Raw genomic sequence first — 21,051 nt, forward strand, 5'->3', positions numbered from 1 at the left:
TATACAGAAGCTTTTTGTTTTATGTTGTCCCGCTTGTCTACTTTTGCTTTTGTTGCCTATGCATTAGGTGTAATATCCAAGAAATCATTGCCAAAACCGACATCATACAGTTGTCCTCCTATGTTTCCTTCTAATAATTTTACAGTTTCAGGCATTGTGTTTCAATCTTTAATCTATTTTGAATTGTTTTGTGTGTGTGGTTTAAGATAAATATCAAATTTCATTGTTTTTCATCTATATATGCAGTGGTTCACAGCACCATTTATGGAAGAGATCATTTTTCCCCATTGTGCATTCCTGGCATCCTTGTTCAAGATCAGTTGACTCGTGTGTGTGTGTGTTTTCTGGGTTCTATTCTTTGCCACTGGTCTATATGCTGCTTGTCAGTATCATAATGTTTTAATTACTGCAGCTTTGTAATATGTTTTGAAATGAGGAGATGTGGTGTCTCCAGCTTTGTTTTTATTTTCTCAAGATTGTTTTGGCTGTTCAGGGTTCTTTGTGATTGCATATGATTTTTAGGATCATCTTTTCTAGTTCTGTAAAAAAAAAAAAAGGTACCTAAATCCTAATAGGATTTAGATAGGAACTGTGTTGACTGTTTATATCATTTTCCATAGTATGAATATTTTAACAGTATTAGTCTTCCAATTCATGAAAGTGAGTTATAGTCCTACTTATTTGTGTCTTTTTTAAGTTTTTAATCAATGTTTTGCAGTTCTTACTGTATAACTCTTTCCCTTCTGTGATTCATTCTATTCCTGTATTTTATCTTTCCTTAATTTCCCTTTGCGGTTTTCATTGTTAGTGTATAGAAACATAACTGTAATGGTTCTCAGCAGTGTCTCTGGGTTCAGCAATAAGAAAATAGGGAAGGTAGTGATGATCACTAGTGCCAGGAGTATACACAGGCTCAGCTGTGGGGCTGTAGGTGAATGCACAGGGCAGTGGTGTATGCATCATGGCAAGGTCAGGGCTTGTTGTTAGAATCTGTGGATGATCACAGGCACAAATTCAGTTGCTGAGGTCAGAGCTGGTGGCATGTGCATGCCTGGCTTCAGGACCAGGACTAGCTTTGCTGCATGTATGATAGCTGTGCTGAGTTCTAGGGAGGCACTAGCTGTCATGGCTCCTGTTTGGGAGGGTGGAAGGACTCAGCACCAGGAGTCTGAGAACTTTAAACCTATGGGACCCTCTGTGGCAAGAGCTGTGGGCAGATTCAGTGGTTGTGCTGGCTGTTGGTTTCCTGCACAGCTTTCCCTCATCTTACTTTGCACTGCTGTGTTGATGTAGCTTCTTAAGTGGACTCTTGAACTCTATCAGAGCTGTTTTACTCACATCTGTCTGTCCAATTGCTGTTTTCATTGTGGGGATAGAGAGTGGGATCTCCTATGAAACCATCTTGCTTACATTATTCTCTATATACATTTTAGAATCAGTTTGTTACTTTGTACAAACTTCTTGCTGGCATTTGAATCAGGATTGTGTTGAAACTGAAGATCAATAGAATTGAAATTTTAATAATATTAAGTCCTTCAATATAGAATCATGGTATATGTCTCCATTTATTTATGACTTTTATTTCTTTGAGAAATTAACATTTTATAGTTTCCATTTTACACATCTTAAACATATTTTATTAATTCCCTACTTTGGAAGAAAAGTTATGACCAGCCTAGACAGCATATTAAAAAGCAGAGACATTACTTTGCCAACAAAGGTCCATCTAGTCAAGGCTATGGTTTTTCCAGTAGTCGTGTATGGATGTGAGAGTTGGACTATAAAGAAAGCTGAGCGCAGAAGAATTGATGCTTCTGAACTGTGGGGTTGGAGAAGACTCTTGAGAGTTCCTTGGACTGCAAGGAGATCCAATCAGTCCATCCAAAAGGAAATCAATCCTGGATATTCATTGGAAGGACTGATGCTGAAGCTGAAACTCCAGTACTTTGGCCACCTGATTCAAAGAACTGACTCATTTGAAAAGACCCTGATGCTGGGAGGGATTGGGGGCAGGAGGAGAAGGGGACGACAGAGGATGAGATGGTTGGATGGCCTCACCAACTCAATGGACATGAGTTTGACTAAACTCCGGGAGCTGGCGATGGACAGGGAGGCCTGGTGTGCTGTAGTCCATGGGATCCCAAAAAGTTGGACACGACTGAGTGACTGAACTGAACTGAACCACAATATTTTATGTTTTTATATGTATTATGGATGATGTTGTTTTAGTCACTAAGTGGTATCTAGCTCTTTGGGACCCTATGGACTGTAGCTTACCAGGCTCCTCTGCCCATGGAATTCTCCAGGAAGAATACTGGAGTGGGTTGCTGTTTTCCTCCAGGGGATCTCCCAGACCCAGGGATGGGACTGGTCTCTCCAGTATCTCTGCACTGGCAGGCAAATTCTTTACTGCTGAGCCACCTGGGAAACCATTATGGAAGATATTTTATTTTAATTTCCAATTGTTGATTTTTATATATTGGAATTAAGTATTGGAATATATTTTTTATAGAATCCAATACTAGATTTTTATATATTGACTTGTATTTTTCAAATATGTTCAGCTCACTTATATGCATAATGGTGATTTTGTAGATTCCTTTGGATTTTCTCTGTGTATTATAATTTACTCTGTATATTTAATGTTTTCTATGAATGAAGAGAGTTTGATTTCTTCCCTTCCAACTGTACTTCATTTTTAATTTTTCTTGCCTTATTGCACCTCCAAGAGCTTACAGTCCAATGTTGTGTAGAAATAGAAAGGATAGGTCTTTTTGCCTTATCCTTAATCTTAAGAGGAAAAATTCAGTCTTTGATCATTAAATGCAGTGTTAGCTGAAGTCTTCCTTGTTATTTTTGATGCTTTTTATTAGATTGAGGAAGTTTTCTTTTACTACTATTGTACTGAAAGGCTTAATGAATGTTGATGTTTTTCAATTTCTTTTCTATGTGTTTTGATATTTTACATACACTTTCACCTCCTCCTTTTCAGTGTGTATTTCTTTCTTACTCTTTTGCTTCACTGGTCAGAACTGCCAGTAAAATGTTCCAGAAAAATCATGAAAGTGGACATCTTTGCCTTCTTAATTTTCGGAGGAAGGCATTCAATCTTACACCATTAATTTTTATGTCAGTTGTAGGGTGTGTGGGCTTCAATAGTTGTGGCGCATGGGCCATTAGTTGTGGCTTGTGGGCTCTGGAGTTTGGGATCAGTTGTTGTGGCACACGAGCTTAGTTGTCCACAGTATGTGGAATTTTTGCAGCCCAGGGAACACCCCTGAATCTCCGTGCATTGGCAGGGAGACTCCCAACCCCTGGAATACCAGGGAAGTTTGATATTCTTAATTCTTAAGCTATTTTCTACTTCACTGATAGCAGACTCTCTTGTCTTACTGTATTACTTAGTAAATATAGTACAGTGTTTAGTAGAAGTAGTGATTCAAACATCATTACCCTGTTTCTTATTTTAAATGCAGTGCTTGTAACATTTCACCATCAAATATGTTGTTTTTGTGTGTTTTGTTTTTAAATGACTATCATGCTTACAAAGACCTCTTTTATTCCCATTTTGTCCAGCTTTTTAAAAATAATCACAAATAGCTGTTTAGTATTATAAAACTTTTTTTTTTCTTCACCAGGAAAGATGATCACTCATTTTTTCTTTTAGTCTCTACATGTTACTGAACTTGGCCTGGGTCTGCTTACTCATACAAGAAAGGTGAATTTTTTGGATTCTTACATATTTGAAGTTCCTAGGGATGAAATTCTAAACTTGCTTTAAAAATTTGAAGGCACTTCTGTGTTATCTTCTAGATTGCAGTGATGCCATTCAAATTACTTATATTTCAAATGAAATCAGTTTTGAACCATGAAGTGTAACTCCAGGGTCCCTATTCTTAACTATTACATCGCACTGGTTCTCTTACTTCCTCTTGGGGGATGTAGAGCTGAATGCAAATGTTCTGTGAATGAAAGAGGCGGGGAAGTGAGATTAGAGAATTCAATGATTCTACATAGAAGTTTCACACTAATGCCTCTTTTCAGCTGTGCAACTTTATTTACCGTTACCCACTGCACTGCCCAGTGCCTCTGAAGCCTAAAACTCTTTGAAATTACGTAGGAAAAATGGGCTCTGGTTTATTACACATGTCTTTCTCTGCCTAGAGTCACCATGTCTTTCTGTGCTTTTTTTGCTCTGAGAATGTGCTATACTCCATCATCTGGGGATAAGTTTATACTGTTTAGAAAAGACCCTGATACTGGGAAAGATTGAAGGCAGGAGGAGAAGGGGATGACAGAGGACGAGATGGTTGGATGGTGTCACTGACTCAATGGACATGAGTTTGAGCAAGCTCTGGGAGATGGTGAAGGACAGGGAAGCCTGAGTGACTGAACACCAATAACAACTGCACTTCCCAGTGCCTCTGAAGCCCAGCGCTTTTTGGAATTGTGTAGGAAAAATGGGTTCTGTCTGATTTATGATCCATGTCTTTCTCTGCCTGGAGTCACCACGTCTTTCTGTGCTTTCTCTGCTCTAAGAATGTGTTATATTCCATCATCTGGGGGTAAGTTTATACTGTTTTCTCTGTTATTGTGGGGTCATACTCCTAAATCCCACTACTGTCTGTCTTTCCTCATGGCATTCTGAGAAGGAGAGGAGAAAGAGAAATTTATTTTTGACATTTTATTTTCTACTCCAAAGCAGTCAGTTTAGAGGTAGAATATTTTCTAGGCCCGTGCTTATGCAGTGAGCACATTTCACACCACGCATCTGTGCACCATATCACACTGTTGTGCAAAGTCTACCTAGACTTTGATCACCAGTCTGCATCCTGCATTGACTTACTCCCTTTGGCCTTTTTCAGGGTTTCTCTCCCCAACCCCCCCCCCCCCCCGCTTAAAAATCTGTCTAATTATCTATGTATTTATTTTTAGCTCTTTGGGTTGTGGCATGTGGGATCTTTGCTGTGGCAGCTTGTGGGGTTTCATTGTGGCCCACAGGCTTCTCTCTAGTGTGGCAAATAGGTTTTATTTGCCCCATGGTGTATATCATCAAGTTCACAGACCAGGGATCAACCTGTGTCCCATTTGAAGGTGGATTATTAACCTGGACCAGCACAGAAGTCCCATCAGGGTTGCTCTTAGTTCTGACTTGCCTCAATAATCTTGGGCATTGCTTTAATTTTTTTCTCCTGGACAACTAGACCAAAGCCATGTAGGCATTACTGTGATTTTCTTATTCTTCCTTCCACACCTCACCTGAAACAGTGTAGGATGGGCTCTCCCCACATGGATTTAGTGTGGAAGATGCTCCTGAGTCTGGATCAGTCCTGTGTGTCTGCTCAGAGCTGGCTTTGTGGTGGAAGCAGTGATGATGTGAATCTGGGCTTGTCCTGCTGTCATCAGCAGGGCCTCTTCACCTGGCTGTGCTGTGTTGACCATGCTGGTTTCTGTGCCCCAGCTGCCCACATACATGGGTCTGTGTGCAGCTCTTCAGGCTTTACAAGTGAGGCCTGTTTGTCTATCCAAGTAGTGAGCTTGCAGTTATCTCAGTAATCTGGGAATGGACATGACAAATACATCCATGTGTTTTCTATGGTAGCCTTCAGAGTAGAAGTTGTGTTTTTGTCAACTCTTTCCTGTGCTGAACACCCCTCAGGATCTGCTGAACTGTGTGCCTTCCTTGGGTACCCTCTTGGGGCACATAGAACATCTGACCCTACTATGTGAACCCCTTCAGGTGCCTGGTTTTCAAGCCCTGGATGGGTATCCTGTATTCTGAGTCCATGAGCATGGCTAGCCTAAGGATGAGGGTAGGTATGTCATAGCTTTAGAAGAGTAGTCAGTGTTATACAATATTTTGAAAAAGGAATTGAATAGAAATTAACAGGTTAAATGGTAACAATGAAGCAGCGCATGTATCCATGCAGCTTTTTATTGCATTATTGTTGTCTCGTATTGCTCAGTTTTGGAATTTTCCTTGTTGGAGACTTATCTCAATCCTGTTGCCTCTGTCCTGGCACCCAGAGCTTGCTCCCATCTCTCTCTGAGTATCTGGCACCAGGACTTGATCAGTGGGGCAATGTGTGCTTCTGCCTGGACTCCTCCATGGATTCCTATGGGCTGGGATCAGGGTCCACCCTCAGCACACTGTCAGGACAGTTTGAATCCCTCAGTGCCAGGTCCATAGAGAAATAAATGGTCGAGAGCACCTCCCTCCCCAACCCAGGTTCCTGTTCTCTGTGTAGAGTGGCGATGCCTCTGAAGCGTCAACTATGGTATCACTCTGCCTTCCTCCTGCTGCCTTCACTGAGCATCCTCCTCTTGAATTCTTGTCCTTCCTGATCAGGCAGATGGACATAGGACACTAGAAGACTTTGTGTTCCCAACAAAGGAGACCCATACACAGGAACTTGGGGGCAGGTAGGTAATTAGGGAGGTGATATCAGGTGCTTAAGAGAGGAACTAAGGACAGTGAACACCAAAGTGAGAAAGGCCAAGGAAGTGGACAGGTGGGGCCCTATGCCATTGGGTGCCTTGAGAGAGAGTGTGGAGCCCACCTCTGAGGAGACCCACCAGCAGTCAAGGAAGCTGGGGTCTGTAGTGTCTGAGGGTTGCCCTGTGGGCATGAATCCCCACACTTTCAATTGAGCCTGCCGGTGGTTCAGGAAGATCCCAGGTGCTGGAGAAATCCACCAAGCAGGTAGGGGAGATGCAGATGTTTGAAGAGGGGAGTGTCTGCAGTGGGGGATTATCCCACAGCTGCAGGTGAACTCAGGTTGGCTTAGGTGGCAGCGAGGTGGGGCTTCTATGATCTCAGAGGGAGATTCATGTGAGAATCAGAGATCAAACGCCACAAGTTTTTGACATTTACCTTCCCACCTCTCTGAGGTTTCAATATCAGACAGAAAAGGATTTGGGAGAAATAAGATGCTGCCTTTTCTACTAACCCCAGATTAGATAGATCAGATCAGTCGCTCAGTCGTGTCCGACTCTTTGTGACCCCATGAATCGCAGCACACCAGGCCTCCTTGTCCATCACCAACTCCCGGAGTTCATTCAGACTCACATCCATCGAGTCAGTGATGCCATCCAGCCATCTCGTCCTCTGTCGTCCCCTTCTCCTCCTGCCCCCAATCCCTCCCAGCATCAGAGTCTTTTCCAATGAGTCAGCTCTTCACATGAGGTGGTCAAAGTACTGGAGTTTCAGCTTTAGCATCATTCCTTCCAAAGATATCCCAGGGCTGATCTCCTTCAGAATGGACTGGCTGGATCTCCTTGCAGTCCAAGGAACTCTCAAGAGTCTTCTCCAACACCACAGGTCAAAAGCATCAATTCTTCGGCGCTCAGCCTTCTTCACAGTCCAACTCTCACATCCATACATGACCACAGGAAAAACCATAGCCTTGACTAGACGAACCTTTGTTGGCAAAATAATGTCTCTGCTTTTGAATATGCTATCCAGGTTGGTCATAACTTTCCTTCCAAGGAATAAGCGTCTTTTAATTTCATGGCTGCAGTCACCATCTGTAGTGATTTTGGAGCCCAGAAAAATAAAGTCTGACACTGTTTCCACTGTTTCCCCATCTATTTCCCATGAAGTGGTGGGACCGGATGCCATGATCTTCGTTTTCTGAATGTTGAGCTTTAAGCCAACTTTTTCACTCTCCACTTTCACTTTCATCAAGAGGCTTTTGAGTTCCTCTTCACTTTCTGCCACAAGGGTGGTGTCATCTGCATATCTGAGGTTATTGATATTTCTCCCAGCAATCTTGATTCCAGCTTGTGTTTCTTCCAGTCCAGCGTTTCTCATGATGTACTCTGCATATAAGTTAAATAAGCAGGGTGACAATATACAGCCTTGACGAACTCCTTTTCCTATTTGGAACCAGTCTGCTGTTCCATGTCCAGTTCTAACTGTTGCTTCCTGACCTGCATACAAATTTCTCAAGAGGCAGATCAGGTGGTCTGGTATTCCCATCTCTTTCAGAATTTTCCACAGTTTATTGTGATCCACAGAGTCAAAGGCTTTGGCATAGTCAATAAAGCAGAAATAGATGTTTTTCTGGAACTCTCTTGCTTTTTCTATGATCCAGCGGAGGTGCTGTAATTTGGAGGAAGGCAGGGAGAGGGGAGGGAGCAGTGGGCAATATGGAGGTGTCTCCCCAGCAGCCCCAGGGAGCTCTGTGCAGCTGAGCAAGAGCCAGAAGACAGACTGTCCCTCCCAGGAGGATCAACTCCCCTTCACCCATTTCTGCTGCATCTTTGGATGGGTCCTTATCACACCTGTATGGTCACTGCAGAGCAGGGTGAGTCTATATTGAAGACATTGTAAGAAGCAGCTAACTCATCTGAGGGCAAATGTCCTTTCAGAAGGCCTGGAGCTTTTATATCAGTTGGGTGGAGGTGGGATGGAATATACATCCTGTGTCAGATAATGAGAAGGGTCCCTGCCCCAGAACCTGCTCACACCTACTCACCTTAGCTCCCACAGAGGCAGGTCTCCATCTTAGAAGAGCCCCTAGCCAGACCCTGGTAGGGGTGGAGTGGTTGGCAGAGGCAAGGGACCGGTGTCACTCTGGGCAAGGAGACCTCCCCCACGTGCCTCAGGGCCCCCTCCACAGGGAGAAGCAGCAGCTCTGGATCACCTTCAGGACCTGTCCTAAGCCTCCTCACCGTGAGGACCTTAGAGATTCCCTGACCTAGACCCAGTCCTGTCGGATAAGCCTAGCAGACTCTTTTCTGGAGGGGAGCTGTCGGGTGGGAAGAAGCTCTTAGGAAGGTCAGGTGAAGAGGAATGAGACAGTGTGAGCATGGGGCCAGTTTCATGTGCAGGCAGCAGAGAAACAGGAGGAGTAAGAAGCCCCAGGCCCCTGGATGTCCACTCTGAGTTTGAGACCCAACTTAGTGTGTTTATTTGGAAGCAACTGAGTCCACAACTTGGGGTTTGGATTTGGGATAAACAGGCCTAAGGAGTGACGGAGTTTAGCGTGTGGACCTTGACCTGTTGTTCTTCATCTCATGTCAGGCGCTTAGGATAGGGGCTCCTTCTCACTCATTATTTTCCTTTGGTCTCACCTCAGCCTTGGAGACTGGAGGTAGTTAGATTTTGTAAATAGGAACCAGAAGCCCAAAGAAGGACTGTAATATGTGCACAGTCACAGGGTGAGTTAGCTGAGCTCGTCTCCCCAGCATGGACGAGTGGGGGAAGCTGTGTCTCTTCAGCAGATGCTTTACCTCCTCCGAGCCTCAGATTCTCCCTTGTAAGACAAGGATGATTACTCCTACCCCCTCAGTGATGCTCATGACCTAAGTGATCAGACACTCTGACTGATATAATGATCACCAACCCTACCCTCATGTACTGAATTTGTGGAGAAGCCTCTGACAGCACTGAAATCCAGCTGCAGTGGGAAGGCACACTGGTGGTCTCCACTGCGGCCGTGTCCCCCCACCCCCATACAAACAACCAAAGCCAAATCTCCAGTGAGTAAGCACTTTACTGTGAACTGCAAGGCTTTTTATTGCTGGAATCCTCTATAACCAGACACCTGGATGTGGCAGGTTATTAACACTACTTAGCTATAAGGCGAGTGGCTTCCTTGGGTTCTTGGAAGGAACAGCTTCATCAGCAGAGAGAACTTGAGTATATTTTATTATGTAAGAGGAGGTGCAGAAATCTTGTGGGGCCTCAGGGTTGGATGAGATGTGAAGCTGCACAGGGGAGGGGCCTGCAGGCTTTTTTGGAGGGAGGCTTCTGGTTGTGAGCAGGTAAAGGTGGATATGTCCCAGGGAGTTTTCCTTCAATAGAACAGAGATTGTGGGGTTTCCCTGGAGGCCTGAGGGCAGTCTTCTGGGATAGAATGGGGGACACTGCTGAGGACCACCTGACAGAGCTCTGGAGTGACTCCTGGGATGATCCCTGTCTGCTTCCTCCCTCTGGCCCTTGGATGCTTAGAACTGAAACAGCAGCTTGTTCCCACCACCTCTAGGGCAGCAGAGAGAGGACTGATCCTGACTCTTGACTCTGAGCATCTCAGGCCTGGGGAGGGCAGGAGGGCAGTTTGGAAGCAGCTGCCTCTTGGGGGATGTGTGGCAGGAATGGCCATTTGATGTCCAGGGAACAAGGAGAAATGTGGGGTTTAGTAGGGTTAAGGGACTAAAGGAAAGAACTGATGTTTGGAGAAGGGAAGGACTCAATGTGAATGCATTGCAGCAGAGTCAAGTTTCTGTGCTGGAGAGGCGGGAGTCAGGGAGGCCAGAGCTGAGGCCCTAACTTCAAAGGCAGGTGGTGCCACAGAGTCAGGAGGGCCTGGAGGGTCCCAGGCCTGTGACCAGGCAGAGCTGAGCAGTCAGGGCCAGCTCAAGAACTCCAGGGCTGGACTGAGTTTTCCTGCAGGATCCTTTCCCACACTGTGGGTGTCGGCCACATCCTCTCTACCACCTCATTCATGAGGATCTTTTTGCTCCCAGCTTCCTGGAGAAGGGCCAGGGTGGAGAGGAAATAATGCCCCCCACTTCCCAATGCCCTGAGCAGACCCCTGACAGCCTTGCCCACATACAGGCCCCACAGGCACATCCACACACAGCCTGACCCACCAGCACATTGAGAGCATCCTGCTTATCCTGTGGTGTCAACTTCTCATCAGTACAGCTCTTTACTGTATTGGCAGTTTCCAGTACATCAGAGTTTTGGTTATACTTTTCAACTTGTTCAACATAGGCCTCATGGCTTCCCGATATGTACAGGTCAACAGTGTCCCTCAAGGCTGGACAGAGGTCATCAAACTCTGAAACAGAAAGATATGGGGACCCTCCCTATAAGGCACTCATCAGAACACACTATTCCCTTCCCACTCCCGACATGCTCAATCCTGCCCTGGGAAGGTGTCAGAACCCTTGGGGAGCCCAGGTCGCAGCCATTCACTTCTGCCTGTGATGAGGAGCAAGGCAGCGCAGAGCAGCAGGAGAGCTCCAGCCCGCGTCATGGTGCCGGTGGCAGGTGCTCCCTACGCTCCTGGAGCCCTCTTATGCCTGTGCTTGTCCTCACCCCAGGGGTCCTGTGTTGCATGCTTCCTTTTTTCAGGAGATTCTGCCAGGCCACAGCCTGAAGTTGCCTGGGGCTGCATAGGAGGAGCTGTGTGTGTTGGCAAGATGCTAGTCCTTGAGTCCACAGAGGGCACTGGCTCAGCCTCCTGCCCCCTGAGGGGTCTGTGGGAGGGGCAGCTGACTCAGGAATATTAACAACCGAAAATCCCCTGGTTGACGAAAAAGGGCAAAAATGCTCCCCAACCAGGCCTCCTGAGTCATGGCCAATGACAGCTTCCTAGAACAACACATGACCTTGAAGACAGGCTGGTGTGGACCTTATGGGTTTTCAGGAAGCTCCATACTTAGGAATGGTCTCACAGGGAGAAAGTGCCAGGCAGGCAAGAGCTCAAGCCTTGAGCCCCCGGTGAGGCTCTCTGGTGGCTCTTGCCCTGCCCTGCTGTTACCACTGTGTCCTTGATCTTGTCAGTAGCTTATGTTAGGCCACTTACCGGAATCCATTTCTGGAGCTCGGAAGTCTCTTATATGTGCTGGCCCAGAAGTTTCTAGTTTTCCACTCTCTGACATACATCACAGCAGGATCCTCTATGACCCACCTCCCAGAATATTGGAAATAAAAGCAAAAATAAACAAATGGGACCTAACTAAACTTAAAAGCTTCTGCACAACAAAGGAAACTATTAGCAAGGTGAAAAGGCAGCCTTCAGAATGGGAGAAAATAATAGCAAATGAAGCAACGGACAAACAACTAATCTCAAAAATATACAAGCAACTCCTCCAGCTCAACTCCAGAAAAATAAATGACCCAATCAAAAAATGGGCCAAAGAATTAAATAGACATTTCTCCAAAGAAGACATACAGATGGCTAACAAACAGATGGCTAACAAACATAAAATAAACGACCCAATCAAAAAATGGGCCAAAGAATTAAATAGACATTTCTCCAAAGAAGACATACAGATGGCTCAACATCACTCATTATCAGAGAAATGCAAATCAAAACCACTATGAGGTACCATTTCATGCCAGTCAGAATGGCTGCAATCCAAAAGTCTACAAACAATAAATGCTGTAGAGGGTGTGGAGAAAAGGGAACCCTCTTACACTGTTGTTGGGAATGCAAACTAGTACAGCCACTATGGCGAACAGTGTGGAGATTCCTTAAAAAACTGGAAATAGAACTGCCTTATGATCCAGCAATCCCACTGCTGGGCATACACACTTAGGAAACCAGAAGGGAAAGAGACACGTGTACCCCAATGTTCATCGAAGCACTGTTTATAATAGCCAGGACATGGAAGCAACCTAGATGTCCATCAGCAGATGAATGGATAAGAGAGCTGTGGTACATATACACAATGGAGTATTACTCAGCCATTAAAAAGAATACATTTGAATCAGTTCTAATGAGGTGGATCAAACTGGAGCCTGTTATACAGAGTGAAGTAAGCCAGAAAGAAAAACACCAATACAGTATACTAACGCATATATATGGAATTTAGAAAGATGGTAACAATAACCCTGTGTACGAGATAGCAAAAGAGACACTGATGTATAGAACAGTCTTATGGACTCTGTGGGAGAGGGAGAGGGTGGGAAGATTTGGGAGAATGGCATTGAAACATGTATAATATCATGTATGAAACGAGTTGCCAGTCCAGGTTTGATGCACGATACTGGATGCTTGGGGCTGGTGCACTGGGACGACCCAGAGGGATGGGATGGGGAGGGAGGAGGGAGGAGGGTTCAGGATGGGGAACACATGTATACCTGTGGTGGATTCATTTTGATATTTGGCAAAACTAATACAATATTGTAAAGTTTAAAAAAAAAGTTTCTAGTTTTCTCTTGACCTATGCCTGCCACCTGGTAACTTTGATAGGACCTCATTCTACACAGAATATTTTCTGCAGCTTCTTTTTTTTTTTCTTTGACTTTTCCTTTTCTATAGAGTCTAGCCCATTAACAATTTTATGATAGTTTCTGCTGGACAACAAAGGGCCTCAGCTATATATACACATGTATCCATTCTTTCACAAACTCCCCTCTCATCTAGGCACTTACAAAACATTTAGCAGATTTCCCTGTGCTATACAGTTGTTCCTTGTTGGTTGTCCATTGTAAATACAGCAGTGTGGACCTGTTCATCCTGAACTTTCTATCTCTTCTCCCCATCCTTGCCCTGGTCAACCATAGGTCATTCTCTAAATCTGTGAGTCAGTTCCTGTTTTCTAAATTAGTTCATTTATATATTGTGTCTTTTTAGATTCCACATATAAAAAGATGTCATAGGATGTTTCTGCTTCTCTGTCTGACTTACTTCACTTACTTATGGCAGTCTCTAGGTCAATCCATTTTAGAAGCCTCTTTGTACTCTTGAGTGTGCTGTTCCCACTATCTCCTCTCCAGAGCTCCCACTTGAGGAAAAGTGAGGCCCCTTCTAGGCCCAATCTCTGGGCCAGTTGCACAACCAGCCCTGCACTGTTGCTGCCTCTGTGAACTTATCCCTGCTTTCTCTCCTCCCTCAGTGCCTCCTGTCTGCTTCTTGACCTAAGTGTGCTCCTGCAGCAGGGACTCTGAACATGGCGCCTTCCTGGCCTGGAAGGCTCTTCCTCTAGTGGCTGCAAGATTCATTTCCTCATCTTCAGGTGTCTCCAAGTATCATAGGGCACAAATTTCCCCACACTATTGAGCCTGCCTATCAAAGTGTCCTGCCTCCATCTTCCCCTGACAGCCCTCTGTCTTCTTCCCCTGCTTCATCTTCACCCACAGTGCCTTTTCCCTTGGGGTCACTGTCTTTCCCTCCCTCTTAGGTGATGAAGAGCTGCAGGAGAGCGAGAGCTATGCTGTGTGCTGCTGCATCTCCAGGACTAGGAGAGGGCCCAGCATTCGGTGGATGTTGCACAATGTTTGTTAGAATAATAGCAGAAATATTCCATTTCTCTGGAGTCAATAAACAATAATATTTTTAGTTCTATTTACTATAGATGTGCTTATGAACATTGCCTGGGATTAAATAAATAAGGTAAAGGTTTAAAACACTTGGTAAATCAGAATCAGGTATTTTCTCACTTGAGGCACCTGGCTGACATTTCTCTGAGCCACCTGTGGTGGAGTCTGATTTGCTGAAAACCTGATCTGAAGTTGGGTTGCAAGGTGTGTGACAGCAGTCGGAACCGTATGGCATATAGGATTCACATCCGGTAACTGCTCTTGGCAAAGAGGCACTAAGTACTGAGCTGCAGTGACAGTTGGCCTAGTGGAGCCCATCCTTGCCATGGCTCCTTTGCCTGGGGGCCACCCCTCTGAAGGTTACCCCACAAGGGGCTCAGGGGGCTGCAGATGTGTCTCAGAGGTTCCTGGGCAAGAAGGTGAACACCCCAAGGCCCAGGCTGCACATGCTGGCTCTTTGTCTTTGGCGACAGGACTTCCATGTGGTGGGACCCCTGCCCATGCATCCCATGCCTCCTATCCTTCTGAAGACACTGCCCCCAGTGCCCTCTGCAGCTCTGTGAGGAGAGGAGTCAGGGCCTGGGGTGGTGAGTAACAGAGGTGGCTGCAATAGATCAAGCCCAGTGCCCTTCTGAGGGTGCTACAGGTTCCTCTGAGACATCTCTGGATCATGGGGACTTTTGGTGACATCACGGTGAAGAGCTGGGCTAGGTCAATGGAGGAATGCAGTGCATGTAGCTTTTTTCTAATGCATGTTGTTTTTAAAATAAAATTTTAAAAGTTGCAAGTATTTCTCACAGTGAGAAACAACATTGGAGCATTACTACTAACTAAACCTCACCCGCTATTTGTAGTTTACCAGGTTGTCCATTAATGTCTCTTTGGGTCCCAGCATCCAGTCCATAACCTACACATGCTGCATTCATTGTCATGTGTCTCCAGTGTCTTCTGCTCTGTGGATTACTCATTCTCTCCTGGTCTGTCGTGGCCTTCACAGTCTTGAGGAGGATTGATCAGGGATGCTTAAGGACTGCCAAAAGCTTACTTTGGCTGCTGTACTCATAATGTCGAGTGTGGTTCAGACTTTGGGTTTTGAGGAAGACACCACACAGGTGAATTGCCCTTCCTGTTTCCTCACTCGGGGTACACATGACAGCTGTGTGTCTTACCACTGGGGATATCAGCCTTGATTAGTTGATTATGTTGCGTTTGCCAGGTTTCTGCACTGTTTTCCCCCTCCCCACCTCTTCTCTTTGAAAATAAGCTACTCTGTCTAGCCCACACTTGGGCGGGGAAGGGCTGTCAGTTAACCCTCCTGGAGCGGATGATTTCTGTCTGTTATTTGGGATGTTTCTGTAAGGAATGGTTGTCTCCTCTCCCACATCACTTCAGGTTAGTTTAGGGGTGCTGGGTCTTTGTCTTGCTGTGTTGGTTCTATGTTTTGGCACAAGGACCTTCTGTTTGCTGAGCATGTTCTCTCTAGTTGGTGTGTGAAGGTTTTAGTTGTCCCAGGGCATGTGGATTCTTAGTTCCCTGACCAGGGCTTGAACCAGTGTCCACTCCCTTGAATGGTGGGTTCTTAACCACTGGACCACCAGGAGAGTCTCTGTTTATTTGATCATTCATATGTCAGTATGGACTCAGAGGTATTAATTTATGCTTTGGGTTATCATCTAATACTCTGTTATTTATTTTGTTTCTCAAACTGTTTCCAGTTTGGCTGTTGGGAGCTTTCTCAGACTTCCTTCAAGAGTTTTTAAGGACCATCTCATCTCGTTTGAGCCAACAAACTGCTTTCCTAGCCTGAAAGGTTGAGTTTGACTTTTGAGAGAGGTTTCACACACAGAGTGCCACCTCTGGTGGACTCAGCTCTCTAGGCCTTAGAACTCCCGTCCCCAGTGTCCTTTAGGGCTGTAGACCTCAGAGTCTGTGCCCCAGGAGCAGAGCCCCAAACCCCACAGCTTCTCCCTGATGTTCCTGGATAGACTGCACATTGCAAGCACATCCCGAGACCAGGCTCACTGTGGAGGAGGAAGGAAAGCCAGGAGAAGGGGCAAGGCTGCTCAGGAGCTTGTTCCCTTAACGGCCTGAGGAAAGCTGGTGGTGTGATCCAAAACTACAGAATTACCAGTGCCTGATGAAACTCACATGGCCTCAGGTCCTGCGAGTTCTCAGGTTGGAATGATTTGGAGCCCAAAGCTGCTGTCCACCAGTCCTCAGCTGTTTAGATATTTGGGCTTCAGTAAGGCCCAGCTCCACACTCTTATCTCCAGAACTTAAACCTGGGGGGAAAAGGAAGGATTCTCAATGACCTTTTTTCTTCCTGAGAGTAGTGTAGATCTGTCCTTGGCCCTCCTGTGATTCTATCTGCTAGTTTGGGAGAGTGCTGACCTCAGGGCCAGGATAGGTTGGGGGAAGGTTGCTAGGAAAACGAATGATGGTTGGGGCTGGGACAACAGAGCACTTGGCTCCAAATGGAATCGCTTGGAAATGTCAACTCAACTTGATCTTTGGCAAAGGTACTTCCACATTTTCTCCATGAGCTCTGCTCTCAGAGCAGAAAATGCTTCCCACTGTAAACACCCTGAGGCCCCAGGGAGCCACCTGTGCCAGGTGCCTGGCCACAGGCCTGTGGTCCTCCTGGGAGGGATGTGGGCTGGGCTTGGGGAGCTAGTGGTGTATAAAGCAATAGATACCCTGTCCTGAGCAGCGCACTCCAGCCGCCGCCATGATGAAGGGAGCACTGCTTGTGCTGGCCTTGATGGTGACCAGAGAGCTGATCTTCCAGACAAGTGAGGGTAGGAAGGAGGGACCGAGGGGCCCTTCTAATCCTTGCCTGATGCCGTTTCACTGCATCTTCCCCAGTCCTGTCCGAGCTGCTTCTAGGGTCAGATTCAGAGGGCAGCTGTTTGATCAGTGCCCAGGAGTCCTGCACAGACTGCCTTAGGCTTTCATTCTTTGTAGAGGGGATGGTGTGGAGCAGGAAGGGTTATTAGCCATGCACACCCTTGGGGATAGTTCCTTCAGGTTAGTGTTGCTTAATGGAAAAAGAGAAGCAGGCTGATGATCTTGAGGGCAGTGGTCAAGGGTAGAGGGGTCTCCAGACCCAGCCCCTCTTGCTGCTCCCTCTGCTGGGAGTGCCTCATAGAGAAGGTTTTCTGTCTGGGATGTAAGCAGTCCAGGGAGAGGGCAGGTCTCTGAGGGAAGTGAGTTTGGAAGTTTTGGATGTGTAAGTTCCTGTCAAGTGGTGGGGAAACAGGAACCTTCTGACATGGCGATCCTGTTGATGAGGTGTTTTCTGTTGTGCCTTCAGCGGAAGCCTGCCCTGTGTTTTATGGAGTGTTTGGCACACTGATCCTTGGAAGCAAAACGTTGTTGAATACAACACTTGATTTTGTTGCTGCTACCGATGAGGAAAAAGCAGCTCTAGGAAAAATCCAGGATTGCTATGATGAGGCGGGATTTGATGACAAGGTTTTGGATCTGCTACTCATGATAATTTACCCCTCCTTAACCCCCGCCCTGAGAATTCACAGGCGGCATAGTGTAATGTGCCACATGGTAATAGATCATGCTGTCATGGGATATGAGACAGAAGACCTATGAACAAAGAAGCACAATAAAACCTTTGCTCCAGTGTGCATCACCTATAATATGCAAGCACAATCCACCTGCACATCCAGCATCCCGCTACCAAACCTGTTCATATCATGCCAATTAACTCACACCGAGTAGGGGACTGATATCAATGTAATATGCCAAGTGTGTTGACTTGTGTGATTTTTTTTTTCTAGTGTGAGAGATGCTAGCATTGGAGGACTAGAATTTTAATCTTTGGCAGGAAACCAACCATTTAATATACACATGTGTAGGAGTCATGTCAGCTCTATTTAAGGAATATTGAAAAGGAGCCCCTGCCTTAAGAGTCTCTTTCCAGGATGAGATTCTCTGGGTTTGTAAGGTTTATGACTTATCGCCAATTCACTTCATCTTGTGCCCACTCAATTGGCCATTGCTCTGGCTCAGACCCCCATTTCCACTGACATGGTCTCTGTGTCTACAAGCCAGATTTTCCACTGTGGTGTTTTGGTGCCTGAGACTCCTGAGGAGGCTTCTAGGTACCTGCGGCTGCTCACTTGGGCTAGCGATGTATCTCCTAATGGCCTAGTTCTTCTTTCTTGTTCTTGTCACACAGTATTGGAGATTGTGAATAGTCTCTCAGCTTATTTTTCTCAAATTGTTAATTGTTCAAAATGAGAGGTTTTCAAGAACCAAAGTTTCATGCACTAATAGGAGGTCACAGGGCACATGGGGTTGTTTACAATACCTGCATGTATATTTCGTCCACCCAGCACATCTGACAGAAGAGGATCAGGTGGAGAATATGTGACCCAAACCTAGATACCAGCACTTTGCTCCTCCATCAGGACCAACCCTGGCTGTGCCCTGCTAACCCTTGTCATCTCCTCCTCTCCCTGGTGTGGCTGGTGACTCTGTCTCCATCCTGACACCTGTGCCTGGGCTCTTAGGGAGCCACCTTCCCCCTGGTGCCTGATGGCAGCCCCCTTCAATGGTGGGTCTGTGGACAGAGGTTCTTACTGGGGATGGGGCTGAATCCCTGAGGGTGAAGGGTGACATGATCCTGGGGAGACAGGATAGCCTGGCTGTGTGCTCAGATCCTGTCCCTCTCCTCCTACTCCCTTCCAGGCTTCCATCAACTTGAGTACGGATTGCATCAAACATTCAGTGTCCTCGGTGGTGAATTCCATTTTCTGAGCCATACTCAGTATGCTCTCTTTGTTGACATAGTCTTTGCAAGTGATGCCTCATCTGCACTGGATCTTCCTGCCCTTTTTCCTTCTCAGCTGAAGTTGGAATCTAGACACCTTTCCCCGCTGATATGGCCTTTATCAGGTTGACTCTAATAAAATAACTGCAGCTTTGCTCAGTGTTACCAGTGTCTGTGTGCTGAGGGGATAATGTGAGGCAGGAGGTCTTGGATGATGGTGGGGAGAAGTGGCCCATGTTGTCATTGAGAGCATGGGGACTGGGGTCAAATAGCAAAAGTGTAAACCTAGGCCCTGTCACTGGCAAGCTGTAGGAGCATGGGCAAGTTTGTTGTAAATTTCTCAAGTCATTTTGTTATCTGCTAAACAGGGATTATGTGTGAAGATTAAGCAAAATAGCAGATATGTAACCCCAACTTCATTATCTTGAAAGGATGAAATTGTTTTTTGTGGCCACAGATAGCTTATCTCCCAGTCTGTCCTTTAGCACAGTGGCAGAGCCTCCAGTCCTTTAAATGTCCCTCGGGTTATTGACAGGAGACTCAGGAGATGACCTTAGCAGGCTTATCAGAGGTCCCCTCTTTGTCCTAGTGGCATTCACCATTTTCTGCTTCTTAGGTGGGTGGCTTGAGGAGCCAGACCTTTTCTTAGGAACACTAAGTACCTCTGCTGTCTTTGGGTTCTTCCACAGGGACCAGTACCCCCATTAAGTCTTAGACCAGGAGGAAGGGAGTGGATAGAAGAAGCTACCCCAGTGGGAATGTTGTTTCTATGGAAACACCTCATGCTGTGAAGTGAAAATTGCAGAATTGCCACACGGGCAAGTGTCCTGAACCCTCCAGCCTACTTCAGAAATTATGAAATGCATATTTCACATTACCATAGAAGACTTGGAAGGATAGGACTAGGTTTTATCCCTGTTTCCAAGGGTCTAGGGTATTGTCAGACTACTGTCAGAATGGCCCACAAAAAGAGTGGCAAAACTGGTAAAATGTCTCAACCTTCTGGCCAGGCAGGCATAAAGTCACATCAGTTCAGTTCAGTTCAGTTCAGTCACTCGGTCATGACCGACTCTTTGCAACCCCATGAACCGCAGCACATCAGGCCTCCCTGTCCATCACCAACTCCCGGAGTCCACCCAAACCCATATTCATTGAGTTGGTGATGCCATCCAACCATCTCATCCTCTGTCGTCCCCTTCTCCTCCTGCCCTCAATCTTTCCCAGCATCAGGGTCTTTTCAAACAAGTCAGTTCTTCACATCAGGTGGCCAAAGTATTGGAGTTTCAGCTTCAACATCAGTCTTTCCAATGAACACCCAGGACTGATCTCCTTTAGGATGCACTGGTTGGATCTCCTTGCAGTCCAAGGGACTCTCAAGAGTCTTCTCCAACACCACAGTTCAAAAGCATCAATTCTTCTATGCTCAGCTTTCTTTATAGTCCAACTCTCACATCCATACATGACCAATGGAAAAATCATAGACTTGACTAGACAGACCTTTGTTGGCAAAGTAATGTCTCTGCTTTTGAATATGCTATCTAGATTGGTCATAACTTTCCTTCTGAGGAGTAAGTGTCTTTTAGTTTCATGGCTGCAATCACCATCTGCAGTGATTTTGGAGCCCCCAGAAATAAAGTCAGCCACTGTTTTCCCACCTACTTGCTATGCAGTGTTGGGACCAGATGCCATGATCTTAGTTTTCTGAATGTTGAGCTTTAAGCTAACTTCTTTACTCTCCTCTTTCACTTTCATGAAGAGGCGCTTCAGTTCTTCCTCACTTTCTGCCATAAGTGTGATGTCATCTGCATATCCGAGGTTACTGGTATTTCTCCCGGCAATCTTGATTCCAGCTTGTGCTTCTTCCAGCCCAGTGTTTTTCATAATGTACTCTGCAGATAAGTTAAACAAGCAGGGTGACAATATACAGTCTTGACATACTCCTTTTCCTATTTGGAGCCAGTCTATTGTTCCATGCCCAGTTCTAACAGTTGCTTCCTGACCTGCACATAGGTTTCTCAAGAGGCAGGTCAGGTGGTCTGGTATTCCCATCTCTTTCAGAATTTTCCACAGTTTATTGTGATCCACACAGTCAAAGGCTTTGGCATAGTCAATAAAGCAGAAATAGATGTTTTTCTGGAACTCTTGCTTTTTTGATGATCCAGCGGATGTTGGCAATTTGATCTCTGGTTCCTCTGCCTTTTCTGAAACCAGCTTGAACATCTGGAAGTTCACGGTTCATGTAATGCTGAAGCCTGGCTTG

At 45.9% G+C, this 21,051-nt stretch overlaps 1 protein-coding gene across 1 annotated transcript; it reads left to right on the forward strand.

The window, feature by feature from the left end:
* Positions 1-16,730: 16,730 nt before the first annotated feature.
* Positions 16,731-17,608, forward strand: LOC100138048 (androgen-binding protein homolog). Its single transcript, XM_010814965.1, has 2 exons — positions 16,731-16,794; positions 17,316-17,608. The coding sequence occupies exons 1-2, from the start codon at positions 16,731-16,733 to the stop codon at positions 17,606-17,608; spliced, it is 357 nt and encodes a 118-aa protein (XP_010813267.1).
* The last annotated feature ends 3,443 nt before the right edge of the window (positions 17,609-21,051 follow it).

The sequence above is a fragment of the Bos taurus genome, chromosome 18 (genome assembly GCF_002263795.3).
Source record: "Bos taurus isolate L1 Dominette 01449 registration number 42190680 breed Hereford chromosome 18, ARS-UCD2.0, whole genome shotgun sequence".
Taxonomy (NCBI): Eukaryota; Metazoa; Chordata; class Mammalia; order Artiodactyla; family Bovidae; genus Bos; species Bos taurus.